General features: G+C 43.5%; 1 protein-coding gene across 3 annotated transcripts in view; it reads right to left on the bottom strand.

Moving 5' to 3' along the window:
- LOC137335054 (sodium-dependent neutral amino acid transporter B(0)AT3-like) overlaps positions 1 to 12,938 on the bottom strand; it is an 81,041-nt gene that overhangs the window by 3,074 nt on the left and 65,029 nt on the right. For all 3 annotated transcript variants that reach the window (XM_068000133.1, XM_068000140.1, XM_068000148.1), the window contains 3 exons: positions 10,563 to 10,767; positions 2,601 to 2,760; positions 1,556 to 1,718 (listed from right to left, as the gene is read on the bottom strand). In XM_068000133.1, the coding sequence (XP_067856234.1) occupies positions 1,556 to 1,718; positions 2,601 to 2,760; positions 10,563 to 10,767 (528 nt within the window). The remainder of the gene's footprint in view (positions 1 to 1,555; positions 1,719 to 2,600; positions 2,761 to 10,562; positions 10,768 to 12,938) is intronic.

Genomic DNA, 12,938 nt, shown 5'->3' on the forward strand with positions numbered 1-12,938 from the left:
ATACTTGAAGGGAAAATTTTGCAGGGCTGTGGGAAAAGAGCAGGGAATGGGACTAATTGGATAGCTCTTTCAAAGAGCTGGCACAGGCATGATGGGCCGAATGGCCTCCTCCTGTCGTGTATCATTCTAGAGTCTTGATTTTAACTCGCCTCCCCCCCCCCCCCCACGGGCTGGAGAGGTTCGGGGGAGTTTAAAATATCAGAAGTATCAGGAAAAGCTCCCGACCCCATTCTCAACCTTTTCAATTTTAGCATCGAGAAATCAGGCCATTGATGAGGCTCCCGCTACTGGCCCCGATCCCCAGCCTCTCATCACCCACCCCCCGATCCCCAGCCTCTCATCACCCACCCCCCAATCCCCAGCCTCTCATCACCCCCATCGATCCCCAACCTCTCTCCTCCCCCCCAATCCCCAGCCTCTCACCCCCCACCCCCCGATCCCCAACCTCTCATCACCCACCCCCCGATCCCCAACCTCTCACCCCCCACCCCCTGATCCCCAACCTCTCACCCCCCACCCCCCGATCCCCAACCTCTCACCCCCCACCCCCTGATCCCCAACCTCTCACCCCCCACCTCCTGATCCCCAACCTCTCACCCCCCACCCCCCGATCCCCAACCTCTCCTCACCCACACCCCAATCCCCAGCCTCTCACCCCCCACCCCCCGATCCCCAGCCTCTCATCACCCACCCCCCAATCCCCAGCCTCTCACCCCCCACCCCCCGATCCCCAGCCTCTCACCCCCCACCCCCGATCCCCAGCCTCTCACCCCCCACCCCCCAATCCCCAGCCTCTCACCCCCCACCCCGCGATCCCCAACCTCTCACCCCCCACCCCCCGATCCCCAACCTCTCACCCCCCACCCCCCGATCCCCAACCTCTCCTCACCCACACCCGATCCCCAGCCTCTCATCACCCACCCCCCAATCCCCAGCCTCTCACCCCCCACCCCCCGATCCCCAGCCTCTCATCACCCACCCCCGATCCCCAGCCTCTCTCCTCCCCCCCGATCCTCAGCCTCTCCTCCCCCACCCCCTGATCCCCAGCCTCTCCTCCCCCCCGATCCTCAGCCTCTCTCCTTTTCCCTGATCCCCAGTCTCTTTCCCCTCCCCCCCCACCCCCGATCATACTGATATCATAGAAACATAGAAAATAGGAGCAGGAGTAGGCCATTCGGCCCTTCGAGCCTGCTCCCCCATTCAATATGATCATGGCTGATCCTCTATCTCAATACCATATTCCCGCTCTCTCCCCATACCCTTTAATGCCTTTTTGTGTCTAGAAATCTATCTAGCTCCTTCTTAAATATATTCAGTGACTTGGCCTCCACAGCCTTCTGTGGTAGAGAATTCCACAGGTTCACCACCCTCTGAGTGAAGAAATGTCTCCTCATCTCAGTCCTAAATGTCCTACCCCGTATCCTGAGACTGTGACCCCTCGTTCTGGACCGCCCCCCCAGCCAGGGGAAACATCCTGCCTGCATCCAGTCTGTCGAACCCTGTCGGAATTTTATATGTTTCAATGAGATCCCCTCTCAATATGAAAGGTACATACGTGGTTGGGATTCCATGCCTCATACGACAAGGGATGCTGTACTTCGACGACAACAAAGGCCACAAAGACAATAAACAGCAGTAAAGGGCTGATAACTCTCCAGGTCACACGCCAGTAAAGGTTTGGTCGTCGACCAGTCATGAATTCCAAATCGTCACTGAATCTGAGAAAAATTTAATCCAGTTTTCTGTCAGAATTTCAAGACATGTCTTTAGTACAAGTTCAAATAAAAAATAACAATTGTCCCGTTCGGTCTTTTAACAGAAGTGTGCTATAAATTTAATGATACAGTAGAACCAATTAACAGAGGTAGGATGATTGTTTGCAACCACAGTTGCCGAGATGGTGCGAAATAATGTGAATTACCAGCAAGGCTTGATTTTGTTTTCGGGAGAGAAAGAGGCAGGAACTTTGAGTTCCTTAAAGTGAGGGAGAAGCAGTTTCATCTGCAATAAAATAATTATACATGGATGTTGGGTGGAGCAAGCATGATGAAGCGAACATTCGGATATTCTTGTGCACAACAGATTAGTCAGCTCCTGTTGGGTTCGCGAGACAGGGTTCTCCTCAGGAGCTATGCCTGAAATGTTTAAACTATCCTCCACTTTCAGGTGTGTAGTTTTGGCATTTTCAATTTAGATTGCCAGCATTCATGGTTTTCACAGGGCGAGTTCACATATTGGCAATTCTATCAGTGAGGAATGTCGAGAAATATTTTCTCACAAGTAGGGTCAGTCACAGTGAGACATTCCTAAGTACCTCACGGATGGGTCAAGGGCAGTCTGGGGCTAATAAATGGTTCGCCCTCCTCTTTCTCAGGCAAAGAGTATTGAGGAGCCCAGTAGGGAAAAAGCAACTAATGGTGAAATAATATTATTCTGACATTTGGTCTCGAATTTTAAAAAAAACACTTAGCAAGAGATTTAGGAGGAATAGAATAACATTGTTCGACATTTGCGATAAAGAAAATCAAAGTTCTTGGTTCGGGAACGCCACCATCTCGAAGGAAATGGTGAGTAGTTAAACTATAGTTTTTGCTACTTACTTATTAATTCCATAGACATAAGTAACCCCAATGAGCTCGAAGAAAGCAATGATCAGTAGAGGCAAAGCAGATCCGTAATGGTCAAAAATTGTGAGCCAGTAATTCCCAGACGCTGTAGTGAAAATAAGCCCCAACAAAAAGGACACCAGGCATATTAAGGCTAAAAGAAGGATAAAAACAGATGATTAGAACATATTTTGGCAAAACACTTTTCTTAGTAATGCACCTGCAGAGCAGGGGAAAGACATAAATCACAAGATATAATAAGGGGTGAATTTCTGTGGGCGGTCTGATGATTGTCGTAACATTGGTGGAGGAGCCAAGGAAACACCGGGGAAACGGCATCAGTGGTTTCTGCAGTTATTCAGGAGAACCCCAGGAAAAATCCCCCTCCCGTGGTGGCTGATTCAATCCCTTAACTTTGATGAGTTTTAGATCTTCCTGGGGATGTAGAACAGGGCCATCAGCCTCCCTGCAGCTGGGTAAGAGTAGCATTGGCAATGGCAGATTGTGAAAATAGTGCGATATAGTGAAAGTAATGAAAATAGTCCAATAGAGTGAACAGTAGTGAAAATAGTCCAATATAGTGAAAGTAATGAAAATAGTCCTATATAGTGAACAGTAGTGAAAATAGTCCAATATAGTGAAAAGTGTTGAATAAGGTATTATATAGTGAACAGTAATGAACATGGTCCTACATAGTGAATAGTAATGAATATAGTCCTACATAGTGAACAGTGATGAATATGGTCCTATATAGTGAACAGCAATGTGTATGGTCCTATATAGTGAACAGTAATGAATATGGTCCTATATAATGAACAGTAATGAATATGGTCCTATATAATGAACAGTAATGAATATGGTCCTATATAGTGAACAGCAATGTAAATGGTCCTATATAGTGAACAATAATGAATATGGTCCTATATAATGAACAGTAATGAATATGGTCCAATATAATGAACAGTAATGAATATGGTCCTATATAGTGAACAGTAATGAACATGGTCCTATATAGTGAACAGTAATGAACATGGTCCTATATAGTGAACAGTAATGAATATGGTCTTATATAGTGAACAGTAATGAACATGGTCCTATATAGTGAATAGTAATGAATATGGTCCTATATAGTGAACAGTAATGAACATGGTCCTATATAGTGGACAGTAATGAATATGGTTCTATATAGTGAACAGTAATGAACATGGTCCTATATAGTGTAAAGTAATGAATATGGTCCTATATAGTGAACAGTAATGAATATAGTCCTATATAGTGAACAGTAATGAATATGGTCCTCTATAGTGAACAGTAATGAATATAGTCCGATATAGTGAACAGTAATGAATATGGTCGTATATAGTGAACAGTAATAAACATGGTCCTATACAGTGAACAGTAATGAATATGGTCCTTTTTAGTGAACAGTAATGAACATGGACCTATATAGTGAACAGTAATGAATATGGTCCTAAATAGTGAACAGTAATGAACATGGTCCTATATAGTGAACAGTAATGAATATGGTCCTATATAGTGTAAAGTAATGAATATGGTCCTATATAGTGAACAGTAATGAATATAGTCCTATATAGTGAACAGTAATGAATATGGTCCTCTATAGTGAACAGTAATGAATATAGTCCGATATAGTGAACAGTAATGAATATGGTCGTATATAGTGAACAGTAATAAACATGGTCCTATACAGTGAACAGTAATGAACATGGTCCTATGTAGTGAATAGTAATGAACATGGTCCTATACAGTGAACAGTAATAAACATGGTCCTATACAGTGAACAGTAATGAATATGGTCCTATATAGTGAACAGTAATGAGTATGGTCCTATATAGAGAATAGTAATGAATATGGTCGTATATATTGAACAGTAATGAATATGGTCCTATATAGTGAACATTAATGAACATGGTCCTATTTCGAGAATAGTAATATGTAGGCAAATCTCAGAAAATTGTGCAAATAATAGGGTAATAATAGTGGGGGATTTCAACTTCCCCAATATTAACTGGGATACTCAGAGTGTAAAAGGCTTAGAGGGTACAAAATTCTTAACGTGCATCCAGGAGAGCTTTTTGAGCCAGCATGTAGAAAGTCCGACAAGAGAGGGGGCGGTACTGGACCTAATTCTAGGGAATGTGGCCGGCCAAGTGGAAGAAGTGCTAGTAGGGGAGCACTTTGGTGACAGTGACCATAATTCGGTGAGATTTAAGGTGGTCATGGAAAAGGACAGGGAGGGGCCGGAAATAAAGGTTCTAAATTGGGGGAAGGCCGATTTTAATAGGATAAGGCAGGATCTGGCCAAAATGGACTGGGATCAGCTGCTTGTAGGAAAATCCGCATCGGAGCAATGGGAGTCTTTCAGAAGGGAGATTGAGACCATACAATGGCAACATGTTCCCGTAAAGGTCAAGGGTGGTTCCAAGAACTCCAGGGAACCTTGGATGTCAGGTGATATACGAGAATGGATTAGGAAAAAAAGGAGGGCTTTTGGCAGATACAAAAGGCTAAAGACGGAGGAAGCCCTAGAGGAGTACAAAAAGTGCAGGGGGATACTTAAAAAATAAATTAGGAGATCAAGGAGGGGCCATGAAATAACACTGGCGAGCAAAATAAAGGAAAATCCTAAGATGTTTTATAAGTATATTAAGGGTAAGAGGATAACTAGGGAAAAAATAGGGCCCATTAGGGACAAAAATGGCAATCTGTGTGTGGAGCCGGCAGATGTAGGAGGGGTTCTAAATGAATTTTTTGCATCTGTTTTCACTATGGAGAAGGACGATGTAGACATAGAAATACGGCAGGGGGACTGTGATATACTCGAACATATTAACATCGAACGGGAGGAGGTATTGGCGGTTTTAGCAGGCCTAAAAATGGATAAATCCCCAGGCCCGGATGAAATGTATCCCAGGCTACTGTGTGAGGCAAAGGAGGAGATTGCGGGGGCTCTAACACATATATTCAGAACCTCTCTGGCCACAGGGGATGTGCCAGAGGACTGGAGAACCGCTAATGTAGTATCATTATTCAAGAAGGGGAGTAGGGAAAAACCGGGGAACTACAGGCCAGTGAGCCTAACATCAGTGGTAGGAAAATTATTGGAAAAAATTCTGAAGGACAAAATTAGTCTCCACTTGGAGAAGCAAGGATTAATCAGGGATAGTCAACATGGCTTTGTCAAGGGAAGATCATGTCTGACTAATTTGATTGAATTTTTTGAGGGGGTGACTAGGCGTGTGGATGAGGGTAACGCAGTGGATGTGGTATACATGGATTTCAGTAAGGCCTTCGATAAAGTCCCCCACAGGAGACTGGTCAAGAAGGTACGAGCCCATGGAATCCAGGGTGCCTTGGCACTTTGGATACAAAACTGGCTTAGTGGCAGAAGGCAGAGGGTGATGGTCGAAGGTTGTTTTTGTGACTGGAAGCCTGTGGCCAGTGGGGTACCACAGGGATCGGTGCTGGTTCCCTTGCTGTTTGTGGTCTACATTAATGACTTGGATATGAATGTAAAAGGTATGATCAGTAAGTTCGCTGATGATACAAAAATTGGTAGGGTGGTAAATAGCGAGGAGGATAGCCTCAGTCTGCAGGACGATATAGATGGGTTGGTCAGATGGGCGGAACAGTGGCAAATGGAATTTAACCCGGAAAAGTGCGAGGTGATGCACTTTGGAGGGACTAACAAGGCAAGGGAATACACAATGAATGGGAGGACCCTAGGCAAGACAGAGGGTCAGAGGGATCTTGGTGTGCAAGTTCACAGATCCTTGAAGGCGGCGGAACAGGTAGATAAGGTGGTAAAGAAGGCATATGGGATACTTGCCTTTATTAGCCGAGGCATAGAATATAAGAGCAAGGAGGTTATGATGGAGCTGTATAAAACACTGGTTAGGCCACAGCTGGAGTACTGTGTGCAGTTCTGGTCGCCACACTACAGGAAGGATATGATCGCTTTGGAGAGGGTGCAGAGGAGATTCACCAGGATGTTACCAGGGCTGGAGCGCTTCAGCTATGAAGAGAGACTGGGAAGATTGGGTTTGTTTTCCTTGGAGCAGAGGAGGCTGAGGGGGGACATGATTGAGGTGTACAGAATTATGAGGGGCACAGATAGGATGGATACTAAGGAGCTTTTTCCCTTCGTTAAGGTTTCTATAACAAGGGGACATAGATTCAAGGTAAAAGGCGGGAGGTTTAGAGGGGATTCGAGAAAGAACTTTTTCACCCAGAGGGTGGTTGGAGTCTGGAACTCACTGCCTGAGAGGGTTGTGGAGGCAGGAACCCTCACAACATTCAAGAAGCATTTGGATGAGCACTTGAAATGCCATAGCATACAAGGCTACGGACCAAAAGCTGGAATATGGGATTAGAGTAGACAGGGCTTGATGGCCGGCGCGGACACGATGGGCCGAAGGGCCTCTATCCGTGCTGTATAACTCTATGACTCTATGACTCTATTAGGAATGAATATGGTCCTATATAGTGAACAGTAATGAATATGGTCGTATATAGTGAACAGTAATGAATATGGTCGTATATAGTGAACAGTAATGAACATGGTCCTATATAGTGGACAGTAATGAATATGGTCCTATATAGTGAACAGTAATGAACATGGTCCTATATAGTGGACAGTAATGAATATGGTCCTATATAGTGAACAGTAATGAACATGGTCCTATACAGTGAACAGTAATGAATATGGTCTTATATAGAGAATAGTAATGAATATGGTCCTATATAGAGAATAGTAATGAATATGGTCCTTTTTTAGTGAACAGTAATGAATATAGTCCGACATAGTGAACAGTAATGAATATGGTCCTATGTAGTGAACAGTAATGAATATGGTCCTTTATAGTGAACAGTAATGAACATGGTCCTATATGGTGAATAGTAATGAATATGATCCTATATAGTGAACAGTAATGAACATGGTCCTATATAGTGGACAGTAATGAATATGGTCCTATATAGTGAACAGTAATGAACATGGTCCTATATAGTGGACAGTAATGAATATGGTCCTATATAGTGAACAGTAATGAATATGGTCCTACACAGTGAACAGTAATGAATATGATCCTATATAGTGAACAGTAATGAACATGGTCCTATATAGTGGACAGTAATGAATATGGTCCTATATAGTGAACAGTAATGAATATGGTCCTATATAGTGAACAGTGATGAATATGGTCCGATATAGTGAACAGTGATGAACATGGTCCTATATAGTGAACAGTAATGAGTATGGTCCTATATAGAGAATAGTAATGAATATGGTCCTACATAGTGAACAGTAATGAAAGTGGTCCTATATAGTGAACAGAAATGAACCTGGTCCTATGTAGTGAATAGTAATGAATATGGTTCTATATAGTGAACAGTAATGAACATGGTCGTATATAGTGAACAGTAATGAATATGGTCCTATACAGTGAACAGTAATGAAAATGGTCCTATATAGTGAACAGAAATGAACCTGGTCCTATGCAGTGAATAGTAATGAATATGGTTCTATATAGTGAACAGTAATGAACATGGTCCTATATAGTGAATACTAATGAATATGGTCCTATACAGTGAACAGTAATGAACATGGTCCTATATAGTGAACAGTAATGAATATGGTCCTATATAGTGAACAGTAATGAACATGGTCCTATATAGTGAATAGTAATGAATATGGTCCCTCACAGTGAACAGGAATGAATATGGTCTATATAGTGAACAGTAATGAATATGGTCCGACACAGTGAACAGTAATGAATATGGTCCTATATAATGAACAGTAATGAACATGGTCCTATATAGTGAACAGTAATGAACATGGTCCTATAGAGTGAACAGTAATGAATATGGTCCAATATAGTGAACAGTAATGAACATGGTCCTATATAGTGAACAGTAATGAACATGGTCCTATATTGTGAACAATAATGAATATGGTCTTATATAGTGAACAGTAATGAATATGGTCCTATATCGTGAACAGTAATGAATATGGTCCTACACAGTGAACAGTAATGAACATGGTCCTGCAGAGTGAACAGTAATGAACATGGTCCGATATAGTGAACAGTAATGAACGTGGTCCTGCAGAGTGAACAGTAATGAACATGGTCCTATATAGTGAACAGTGATGAATATGGTCCTAGAAAGTGAACAGTAATGAATATGGTCCTATATAGTGAACAGTAATGAACATGGTCCTATATAGTGAACCGTGATGAATATGGTCCTATATAGTGAACAGTGATTAATATGGTCCTATATAGTGAACAGTAATGAATATGGTCCTATATAGTAAGCAGTAATGAACATGGTCCTGCAGAGTGAACAGTAATGAACATGGTCCTATACAGTGAACAATAATGGATATAGTCCTATATAGTGAACAGTAATGTAATTTTACTGATATTTATATGAGGGTGTAGTAATTGGTTGTGGCCCATTCTCGAGCGCATAACCAACAGTGCGCTGACAGCGTGCGCCCTAACCGAGGGACCGAAGACCGAGAGACTCGACAATTAATTCCATGAGCAGCTGGTGCCTGTCACATATCCGTAGACAACGGATGTCAGGCTGCTTGCCTCGCCGGCAGTGGCCTGAAGGTAAATCTTGGGAGGGGGTGCGGAGCATCAACGGGTGCGGGGGGAGGGGAGCGATCGTGACAACCTGTTATTTCAGGAAGACAATCGCAACGTCCTGGTTGTAGCCGGTGCTTGTACGTCACATGCTGTGATGTGCAGGATCGTGCCTATCTGGCCGCACTGCCGTCAGCGTTCATCAATAAGGAAAGGTGGAATCTGTGAATCATAATGGAGTGTGGGATTTTGAGTTTGAGTTAGCTCTGACACCTTTTACTGTAAGTGGTAGTTGTGAGCAACCGAGGGAGACAAAAGTAGCTGTAAGGGGGTAGCCAAGAGATCTCTGGAAAAGAAGGTGGTGAGTAATTGTGGCTGTAATAGCAAAAGCTTTTTCAGCTACACCAGGAATCAGAAGACCACTGAGGATTGTACGGGGCTATTGAAGGATACTGTAGGACAGATTCAAACTGATTCTGATGTTATGGTAGAGCTGCTAAATGCTCTGTGAGCCCCTTGCCCGTATCTGCAATAGCTCAATAGAGTCAGGGATACTGCCCTTAGACTGGAAGCTAGCTCATGTAGTTCCTATATTCAAAAAAGTGGGCAAATCAGAGCCAGGCAACTACAGGCCTATCAGCCTGACATCCATCATGGAATCATTCGAATCATAGGATCATACAGCACAGAAGGAGGCCATTCGGCCCATCGTGCCTGTGCCGGCTCTTTGAAAGAGCGATCCGGTTAGTCCCACTCCCCTGCCCTTTCCCCATAGCCCTGTGAATTTCTCCCTTCAAGTATTTACCCAATTCCCAGTTATTATTGAATCTGTTTCTACCACCCTTTCAGGCAGTGCGTTCCAGATCATATCAACTCACTGCATAAAAAAATTCTCCTCATCTCACCTCTGGTTCTTTTGCTCTGAGGAGAACAACCTCAGCTCCTCTAGTCTTTCTACGTAACTGAAGTTAGCAAAACTCCTCATTCTAGTAAATCTCCTCAGCACCTTCTCCAAGGACTTGACATCCTTCCTAAAGTGTGGTGCCCAGAATTGGACACAATACTCCAACTGGGGCCCAACCAGTGTTTTATAAAGGTTTAGCATAACTTCCTTGCTTTTGGACGCTATGCCTCTGTTTATAGAGCAGTGAAGGTTAAGGGGAGATTTGATAGAGGTGTTCAAAATCATGAAAGGTTTTGATTGAGTAAATAAGAAGAAATGGTCTCCTGTGGCAGAAGGGTCAGTAACCAGAGGACACAGATTTAAGGTGATCAGCAAAAGAACTGTCTTGTTGTAGCACACTGATATTCAATGAATTGTACGATGACAGCGAGCATTCACCTGTAATCATTTCTTTAGGAACACATTTTGGAAACACCTTCAGGTCTAACAAAGGAGTAAGAATTCCCTCTATATTGCCAAACATGGATGACAGTCCCAGATTTAACAGCATGATGAAAAATAGGATGGCCCAAACCTGCGAAACAGGCATTCGAACAATCGCTTCAGTGAAAGCGATAAAAGCCAGTCCAGTGCCTGATGTGCTCTGACCAGGAGAAAGAAAAAAAGAATCGTATCAAACATTTCCTATTTTACATGATATTCAAGAGCAAATCTGCAAGCAAAATTATTAACATACACGTTGACTCTTCCTTGCCCGAAGCAGGGAAGCATTCCACCTTTGAAAGGATTGGCAGGCATCTGTAATCTGCATTGTTCCAATGAACAAAAACTCAAGTCTTTCTTCAAATTTGTATTTGCTCATACCAAGCAGCATCCTAGCATCGTACCCTCAATATCCTTCCCATAGTGTGGGGCCCGATACTGCACACATTATTCGAACTGAGGTCTTATTAATTTTTTATATAGAATCATCACTACCGCATGTCTTTTGTATTCTATGGGCGCTAAATTGGGCCGTGTAGCGCTCGTCGTTTCGGCGCAACACGGCCTCTCTGACATCCAAGATGGCGCCTTGGATGCGCACACACGTTTCCAGCATGACATGCACTGGACGCCATCTTGGTATAGGAGTTAGCGCAGGCGCAGATAACGAATGCTGGAATCATGTAAAGTAGGGAGAAAACGGCTTCAATCAGTGTGCAACGCTGATTTAAAGTGATTGACACCATTTTGGGACTTAATGCTTAACTCAACGCACAGTCTTAACTCCGACCATCTGAACGTGTCTTAGAGTGCCTGGAGGACCCCCCCACCGGTGCTATTCAAAGGGACCATGCAGGATTTACAGGTTAGTGGCTGGATTATTGCTTCTGGCTGCCAAGACATTTGTAACTGTTTTTGGAGGTCTCCTAGGCTTGAATACTAGGACGCGGGGACATAGCCTCACATTTAGAGCCAGGACATGCAGGATAGAAGTTGGGAAATGCTTCTGCACGCAACGGGTGGGAGACGTTTGGAACGCTCTTCCACAGAAGGCAGTTGATGCTAGCTCACTTGTGAATGTTAAATCTGAGATTGATAGATTTCTGTGAACCAAGGGTATTAAGGGATATGGGGCTAAGTCGGATATATGGAGTTAGGTCACAGGTCCACCATGATCTCACTGAATGGTGGAAGAGGCTCGAGGGGCTAAATGCCACTGCCACTTGCTGCCTCTAGATATGTGCCACCTTATCCTGTAAGAAAGCGCGACGTGTGTCTGGATGGTGCCTGTCATGGTTAAATAGCTAGTATGTGTGGTCTGTGAGTTTGGGTGGGCGGCTTGAAACAGTGTTAATGTGTAAGGGTGAGAGGAAGCATCTGGTTTTAGTTGAGTACTGATGGAAAGAGTTTGTTGGTATGTGGGTGATGGGGGGTATAGTGTGTGGTGCAGTTTGTAGGAGACACCACTTGACAGTTGAACTCACTCAACTTGACCATTCATGTCAAAGCATTGAACTTCTTCCTGCACTGTATCCATGTTCATGATGCTGTGAGCCTGGCATTGACTTCGTCCCCCGCTGCCTCCCACTGCCTTTTGGATATATGTCTGGCGAGCACAGAACTGAATCCTGCAGGACATCACTACCCATTACCAACCATTCTGAAAAACCGTCCTTAACTCCTACTCTTCTGACCAATTTTTAATGGGTAATGACGGCAGGTTTCCTTCCTTAAAGGACATTAGTGAAGCAGTTGGGTTTTTATGACAATCCAACAGATTTTTTTTTAATTGAATGCAAATTCTCAAATTGCCATGTTGGGATTCTCGTGTTTGCTGGATGGCTAAATCCAGTAACATAACCACTACATTACCATACCCAGTGCAATAGCATGATTAAACTAACCTATAAAATTCTCTTGTGTCTCTTTGCGTGCCTTTATTGATAATCCTGGTTACAGCCTGATGCTTGTTGCTTTCCTTTCAGATGTAATTAGATGTAGCCTCAGGCACATTCTTACACTATTAATTTAAAGCGGGACACTTTCAAATTCATTTTTATTCACGTTGAGTTCATGAAAGTGTCACATATTAGTTTTTGCTGATCACCTGGTGGGCCATCTGCACATATGTGGCTGCATGAGGGCCCAGGCTTATTTAATCTGTATTTTTATTCGGGAGTCATGCAAAAGTGTATACCCAGCTTACTTCATTTATGTCAGCTGGCATCCAGGCGATTGTGGGGGAATTTTAAATTTCTTTTTAGTCACTTTGTCACCTCGTGCACATGCCACATTTTTAATTTATGCCAATCGCTGGTCATGTGGTAACCC

Source organism: Heptranchias perlo, chromosome 2, assembly GCF_035084215.1.
Source record: "Heptranchias perlo isolate sHepPer1 chromosome 2, sHepPer1.hap1, whole genome shotgun sequence".
Classification (NCBI taxonomy): Eukaryota; Metazoa; Chordata; class Chondrichthyes; order Hexanchiformes; family Hexanchidae; genus Heptranchias; species Heptranchias perlo.